At 32.4% G+C, this 8,520-nt stretch overlaps 1 protein-coding gene across 4 annotated transcripts in view; it reads right to left on the bottom strand.

Annotated features, from left to right (window-relative positions):
- Positions 1-8,520, bottom strand: part of LOC106469036 (equilibrative nucleoside transporter 1-like) — a 47,779-nt gene that overhangs the window by 14,062 nt on the left and 25,197 nt on the right. For all 4 annotated transcript variants that reach the window (XM_022397428.1, XM_013929490.2, XM_022397429.1 and 1 more), the window contains 4 exons: positions 7,229-7,370; positions 4,669-4,750; positions 2,904-3,046; positions 2,677-2,774 (listed from right to left, as the gene is read on the bottom strand). In XM_022397428.1, coding sequence (XP_022253136.1) covers positions 2,677-2,774; positions 2,904-3,046; positions 4,669-4,750; positions 7,229-7,370 — 465 coding nt within the window. The remainder of the gene's footprint in view (positions 1-2,676; positions 2,775-2,903; positions 3,047-4,668; positions 4,751-7,228; positions 7,371-8,520) is intronic.

The following is an 8,520-nucleotide window of genomic DNA, read 5'->3' as shown; positions in this document are numbered from 1 at the left end:
ACAAGCCTACTGAAGCAACTGACCCATTGTCTAAAACTTGATGCCCCCCCTGGCTATGGGCTTGATACAAGCCTACTGAAGCAACTGACCCATTGTCTAAAACTTGATGCTACCCCTGGCTATGGGCTTGATACAAGCCTACTGAAGTAAGTGACCCATTATCCAAAACTTGATGCTACCCCTAGCTATGGGCTTCATACAAACCTACTGAAGTAACTGACCCATTGTCCAAAACTTGATGCTACCTGTTTACTGTTCCCATTTATTTAATTTCTTGGGTACTTGTATCAAATGAGTTAGGTTTACTGTTCCCATCTCTTTAATGGTGTGGGTACTTGTATCAAATGAGTTAGGTTTACTGTTCCCATCTCTTTAATGTCGTGGGTTATCAAGTCAAACAAGATAAGTTTACTTAAACTTTCTAGATTAAAATTTTTCTTGAGTAAACAAGGTTTTGACATAATGTTTTTATCTACTTTCTAGTTTTCTATGTAATGTAATATCTCATTTAGTCCTGTAAATAAAATCTTTTACAGGTTTTATATGTATGTACATACATACAAAAATATAGTTCTTTTTGTTCTAAACAGATCGTTATATAGTTCTATATTTTATTTATTTCCTGAACTCGTTCTACAGGTAAGTAAGCTGGCTCTCTTCACAATGCGGATTGTGATGGTATAGTTTGTATAATAAAAATGTGTGCATTTATTTCTTTTTTGATAAACTTTGCTACACTATAGTGTTCCATGTAAGGAACAATGATACACCAAACCAATGAATAGACACATGTCACACAGACTTCACTTAAATCTCAAACTCCAGTTAAAGAAATAAGCTTGAAAAAATTGGTAAGACATGGGTAGTTATTGTATTTGATATGAGATGCAACTCAAACAAATTTATTATAAGAAGTTAAACTATATAAAGAAGTTCTATCCACGACATCAGAAATACACAATAAGAAGCAAGGAAAGGTAAGAAATTAAACTATATAAAGAAGTTCTATCCATGACATCAGAAATACACAATAAGAAGCAAGGAAAGGTAAGAAGTTAAACTAGATAAAAAAGTTCTTTCCATGACATCAGAAATACACAATAAGAAGCAAGGAAAGGTAAGAAGTTAAACTAGATAAAAAAGTTCTTTCCATGACATCAGAAATACATAATAAGAAGCAAGGAAAGTTAAGAAATTAAACTAGATAAAGAAGTTTTATCCATGACATCAGAAATACACAACAAGAAGTAAGGAAAGTTAAACTAGATAAAGAAGTTCTATCCATGACATCAGAAATACACAATAAGAAGCAAGGAAAGTTAAGAAGTTAAACTAGATAAAGAAGTTCTTTCCATGACATCAGAAATACACAACAAGAAGTAAGGAAAGTTAAACTAGATAAAGAAGTTTTATCCATGACATCAGAAATACACAATAAGAAGCAAGGAAAGTTAAGAAGTTAAACTATATAAAGAAGTTCTATCCATGACATCAGAAATACACAATAAGAAGCAAGGAAAGTTAAGAAGTTAAACTAGATAAAGAAGTTTTATCCATGACATCAGAAATACACAATAAGAAGCAAGGAAAGTTAAGAAGTTAAACTAGATAAAGAAGTTCTATCCACGACATCAGAAATACACAATAAGAAGCAAGGAAAGTTAAGAAGTTAAACTAGATAAAGAAGTTTTATCCATGACATCAGAAATACATAATAAAAAGTAAGGAAAGGTAAGAAGTTAAACTAGATAAAGAAGTTCTATCCATGACATCAGAAATACACAACAAGAAGTAAGGAAAGGAAGTTAAACTAGATAAAGAAGTTCTATCCATGACATCAGAAATACACAATAAGAAGCAAGGAAAGTTAAGAAGTTAAACTAGATAAAGAAGTTTTATCCATGACATCAGAAATACACAATAAGAAGTAAGGAAAGGTAAGAAATTAAACTAGATAAAGAAGTTCTATCCATGACATCAGAAATACACAATAAGAAGTAAGGAAAGTTAAGAAGTTAAACTAGATAAAGAAGTTTTATCTATGACATCAGAAATACACAATAAGAAGCAAGGAAAGTTAAGAAGTTAAACTAGATAAAGAAGTTCTATCCATGACATCAGAAATACACAATAAGAAGTAAGGAAAGTTAAGAAGTTAAACTAGATAAAGAAGTTTTATCTATGACATCAGAAATACACAATAAGAAGTAAGGAAAGTTAAGAAGTTAAACTAGATAAAGAAGTTTTATCTATGACATCAGAAATACACAATAAGAAGCAAGGAAAGTTAAGAAGTTAAACTAGATAAAGAAGTTCTATCCATGACATCAGAAATACACAATAAGAAGCAATGAAAGTTAAGTGTAGAATGGAAAGAAAAATCAGACAAAAGTGGGGAAAAACATACTTCTAAAATACTGGTAAATCATAAAATTTCTTTATATCAAAATTATTAGTGCTTAACACTTACAATAAAAACCAGTGCAGTAGTATTAACAAATATAAAGCCTTATATAAGTTTGCCCCTGAAGAAGAAATGTCCACCTTTTGAAAGTGGTTGGATTATAAGATTTTTTATTATCACGTATCAAAGCTTTATACAAGAGGTTAAAACTAAAATGGTGAAAATGCAGTTTAGTATTGTAACAATCAAACAATATTCAAAAATCTACTTACAACCAGAAGTATCTAATACAGCCAGAATTACTGTTAAAATGAAGACAAGAATGGCCACAATGATGCTTATGGTGATGCGTTTAGTGAGCTTTCCTCCACTAACAAGAAAAAATAAAAATGTACATTTCCAGTTATATGTAAAGATAACAAATAATTTTGTATTGTGTGAAATTTTCTTAATTTTTTCAGAGCAGCAGAAATGTCTTCTTTTTTAACAATACACTTACCCAATATGAAGAAAGAGATTAAGTCCATTAAAGAAAACATTTGGAACTTGAGCTGCTACACCAAGGTAAGACAAAAAATTATCTCGATACTCAGCAGCTCGGGTGTCATTCTGACTGACACTCAACTTCAGGTCTACAAAATACTGAAAGAATAAAATACATTGGATAAGTGAGTACATATACTATTTAAAACCATTTCATTAAAACTACTAACAACTGTAATAATGTTACGCACCAATAACTTTTTCTGTTTTTTTGAATTTCACACAAAGAGCCATCTGTTCTAATATCCTTAATTTAGAAGTGATAGGCTATACGGAAGGTAGATAGTCAACATCAAGACCAACAACTCTTTACCAATGAAAAGTGGGATTGGCCGTCACCTTATAATGCTACCACGGCTGAAAGGGTTAGCATGTTCAGTGATGGGGACTTCGATCCTGCAACCCACAATTTACAAATCAGGCTACCTAATCACCAGGCCAGTGGTAATGTGAAGAGTTATTTTAGTACCATTGGATGAGAAAAGGTTAAGTAAATGTTTTTTCTGTCAAGACGTCAATGAGACTTCTTGCATGAATATTTCTGATAAAACTAGAGTTCTTTGGAATGAAGAATGTGGAGCTAAAAATAAAACTTAATTAATAATATAGGCAATTCAGGATTTACAGAATAATCTATATCATCAACAAAACAACATTCTACACAAGAAAATCAATAATCAGATGTTACAGCAAGTGGTAAAAATTGACTGATGTTTGTTACTCACTGAAAAACTTTTAAAAAGTACAGATAAGGGCAATATTTAAGTTTATTACTTCAATCACCCAAAATTATCACACATTATTCTTTTTTGCAGTTTAATAATACAACACTAGGCTAACAAGAAAAAGGAACTCTATGGTGTTTAGCAACAATGACTCAAACTGTAATAAGTAAAAAACTGAGTTTTTTCCAATTTCTTTTCATCTCTACAATGTTGTGTCTTTAATTTGTGAGTAGGATACAAAGATCAAGCAGGTGTGTGTGGTATGAGTTTGTTTTAGAATTTTTAAGCAAAGCTACACGAGAGATATCTGTGAATAGCCATCCCTAACGAGAGAAAGCAGCTAATTAACAGCACCCAACTGCCAACTCTTGTTTGACTGAATAATGGATTTTGATCACTACTGCATAGCACTCCAATAAATCAAAAGTGCATTTTTGCAGTAATGGAAGGCAAACCATAAACTCTAAGTTTCACTATCTAGGCATGTTAACCACTAGGACAAGTCTAGATAGTTTCAGTTTTTGTTAAACTATTAAAAAAAATTAGTGAATTTACCAAAATTCACTGATGAATCAGTGATCAAATGATTACTTTATGATCAAATGTTTGTACTTAAACACACACACAACTTACATTTCACATTTAAACATTCTGACACAGCATGAGTCTTCTCCTAATTTGTACATAATACATTTATATTAGCAAAAATTTTTACTTTTGACATGCAAATTCAAAACCAATTCTAAGGAACTATAGACAGATGAAAAATCTTTATAATCAAATTCATTCTTTACAAATGGGAGTTCACTCAAGTGGCAACACAGTATTCTGTTATAGCTACTATGAATATAATTATTTTGAAATAAAGTTATAAACACAAGAGAATTAAATCTTAAGGAAAACTTCTGCATCTGGTAATGACTTGAGAATGAATTTCACAAATTAACTTCTGTAAATATTCATGAATCAAAATTTGAAAAAGAAAAAAAAACTTACTGGTTTAGCGGTAATGAACATATTCCATGGCATTAGTGTGCCAACCCCATGTAACATCAGGATTATGTACACTAAATTTAACCTGAAAAATAAACAGGAAACTCAGAAATTAGAAAATTCATTTAAAAAAAAATACCTCCTTTTATTGCTTTTTGTTGTCTTTGGTTTAAAGAGCACAAAAAAAGTCAGAAAAGAGCACCTTATAATAATCAGCAAATGTCGGCACCATTGAACTATAAGTAACAGCCAAAAGCTATTTAGGATAGCAGCTGAGTTTTGAGCTGACTGTCACTTAAACTTTAGTTCAGTTTATAGTTGTTTTATCTAATAATTTAGTTCACTTAACCTTTAGTTCAGTTTATAGTTGTTTTATCTAATAATTTAGTTCACTTAACCTTTAGTTCAGTTTATAGCTGTTTTATCTAATAATTTAGTTCACTTAACCTTTAGTTCAGTTTATAGCTGTTTTATCTAATAATTTAGTTCACTTAACCTTTAGTTCAGTTTATAGCTGTTTTATCTAATAATTTAGTTCACTTAACCTTTAGTTCGGTTTACAGTTGTTTTATCTAATAATTTAGTTCACTTAACCTTTAGTTCAGCTTATAGCTTATATTTCTGGTAGCCTTCAACATCAACTGACATGTCCCGCCTTCCACCAGCTACGGACCGTAATTTGACAGAAGTGAACTCTGATGTGGCAGAGTTTGATTGGCAATTACTGACACACCAGTGTAACATACCTTGAAATTTAAGTTTCTGGGCCGAGTTGTGGAACAAATATTGGGCCTTTTTGAAATAGGAGAATAGGTGAAAACCTTTAGCTTTGTAATCATGGCAACCCATACAAAAATAATGACTGTGCCCAGTGGCCTTAGGCCTTCCCGCTTTGAGCTAACGCTTAATATTATTTATTATTGTCCTTCTAAAAATGGTTCATATCCACTGATAACGATGGACATACAGACACATTTTCATATTTTTGAGAGCTGAATATGATCAATGCTGTGTGGCGGAGGAATGAGCTTTATCGAGTGCCCCTCTAGTTCAAAAGGTATAGCAAGTGCAGATGTGTGATCACTATGCACTAACACAGATGGACACAAGAGCATGCTATGCACAGGGCACAAAGAACCAAACCAGCCAATCACAGTTATCCACATAATTAGATACAAGTTACAGCTCAGTTTGATAAGTTAATGCTACAGAGCATGCATGACCTATATGGTGCAAACAGTATATTTTTAATGTTGTTTATTAACCTCGTTATTCTATTTTAGATGTTAGTTTCAAATGCACTTTATTAATGGTTTACATTTAGGTTAAAGTGGGACTGAGAAAAAATTGGTATCCCAGTAGTATGCATTACGTGTTAAAATTTAGATAGCGTTTTAGTCATATTAGTGATCTTTTATGGATGAGAAACTACCTGAAGTGTTTTTTTATGACATTCTGATCTCTAAGCTGAAGCCATCTTCAGGTACAAAGTGTCCACAACAGTATATATATATATATATACACGTAATTGAAGTGCAGTCTGAATAGAACAACTGTTTGGTTGGGTGTTTCCTGTTCATTAAGTAGTGTGGTACATCCTGGTTAGGACTTCAAGGGATGTAGTTTTCTTGACTACAGGATTCCAGGGGGTTGGTTTTCTGTTTTAATATGAATTGTTTTTCCATGTTTTTCATACTTAGCTGTGTTTAACATTTGTATTTTTGTCCCATTATGATATACATCCAGTGTTGTTGGAATGCTCTGTTATGGAGGATTTTTCAATGCTTATTTAATAAGTGGGTGTGTGCGTGTTTGCAGGTTCATGCTGCACTGGGGTACCTGGGTGGATTTCCACAACATATGTTAAAGAGTTTCACCCCCAGACTCTTTCATAACCAACCACGTCATAACCAGATATTTGATGTCTCGCTAAATCAGTCTATTATCTGGAGAACCACACACGAACATGTCAGCAAGTTCCACCCATGGAATATTATACCCACACTTCTTCACTGAATGCAGAAGATGGAACAGAAACTCAAGTTAGAACTTCTTCTGTGTTGTGGAACACGCAGATTCAAAACGTTTAGAATGAGGTCTGAAAACTATTCTTTTGTCTGATAATGGACAATGAATTATTTATGGAGGATTTTGGTGAACTTATTAAGAAACAAAAAGTTACCACAAAGGTACTATACATAACTACCTACTTTTCCTAAAGTGGTATAAAGCCGCTATGGTACAATCATTAAGAACTTCAAAAAGGATAACACTAATAAAGTTGTAATAAAGAAAGCATTCTGACAAAAGCATGCATCATTATTCAAGTTAATATTTCATTTTTCACACCATTGAATTACATCACATTTCGAACAAACATGAAATAATTTAATAAACGCCTTTTAGTTTCAGTGTGAATTAAATCCAACATTAAGGGGGTGAGCAAGTGACCTTTGAGTTGCACCAAGTTTCTGAAATATTTGTTACACAGCTGTGAAATTCTAGTATAAACTTTAAACTGCTGAATAGGTTGAATTAGTAATACACTAAATAACCTGTTTACCTGTCCCTGGGTTCTTTTTCTTCCCTGTAAAGTCCATTTTTAAAGTTCAGTTCATCATTTGTAATATTTCTAGATTCCCAACTTGGAGTGAGCTTAACTGGACCAGGAGCAAGAAGAGTCTCACGCTCCATCATGTCACAATCTGTGAAAAAGTAAGATATTTTTATAACATCATTACTCAATGATGTAACATGATTAGGAATTTGATTAACCAAAACATTTACAATTTATTTTTTTCAATTTTTTAAAAAGAAAGATATGTTAGAGAACATATTATCAAAATACATTTGTCCAGAAACAATGTGAAAATAGAATAATAACTAAAAATACTGTTTTCTATTTATTTACTTAATTTACATGCTAGAGAAGTTTAGTAGTGGTCAAAGCATAAGCTTTCTTCCCTTGTCTGTCAGGGTGCACGTAGTGTTGCGCTGTCTTTAATTCTGAATCATCATCCTCTGGGAAACAACCAGCAAACACTTTTACATTTTTTACTTTTTATTATTAATAAAATATGCTTTTTAAAAATATGAACAACAGAATGATTCCTATATCTATAATGAATAAGCTTTATTACCTATATATATAAAGCACAAAAATCTGTCTGTTTGTCCATTATCTAACTACTCCTATCTCAACCAAACTTTGTGGGATGCAGGAATCTCGAGAGCCAGCACGGGCCCCGGGACAAACATCCTTGCTGGGCCCCCCTTTCTCTCTCTCTTTTAACATTTTCAAGAATTTATTAAAAAGAAGATTCTAAATTAGGACAGCAACGAGCTCATAAACCAGACAAAATCATAGCAGCAGCCGTTTTTACCTCACAGTATAAGCGTAAAAAAGTACCAACAAATATCTATTAAATCTATAAAGTAACAAATACATATTAATTATTACTCAAATTATTATTTCAGTCGTTCTTAATGTATCAAGCGTCTATATGCAAAGAAAAGCCAAAAACTATGGTTTTCATCAATAAATGAAAATATAACCTAAAGATGCTTTGCGGGCTTTACGGCATAACCAGGTTTCATTCGCCCAGGTCCCTGGGCAGTTGCCCCCCCCCCTCCCTGTCAGCGGGCCTGGTGGGATGATAGTTTGGAACAAGGGGCATGTTAATGGGATTTAACAACCCCCCTCCCTATTATTGCTGTTATTGAGCATATTATTTTGGACATAAGTTAATGTTAGATATATAATAATGGCTGGAGACGGCTTAAATGGGTAATGAAAAAAAAACTTTAATACAAGTTTAACATGACAGCAAATGTACAACGTTTCGACAAGGTTTT

This window comes from Limulus polyphemus, unplaced genomic scaffold, assembly GCF_000517525.1.
Source record: "Limulus polyphemus unplaced genomic scaffold, Limulus_polyphemus-2.1.2 Scaffold3270, whole genome shotgun sequence".
In the NCBI taxonomy this organism is placed as follows: domain Eukaryota; kingdom Metazoa; phylum Arthropoda; class Merostomata; order Xiphosura; family Limulidae; genus Limulus; species Limulus polyphemus.
The sequence above is the reverse complement of the archived record's forward strand: the minus strand, read 5'-3'. Positions and strand labels throughout refer to the sequence as shown.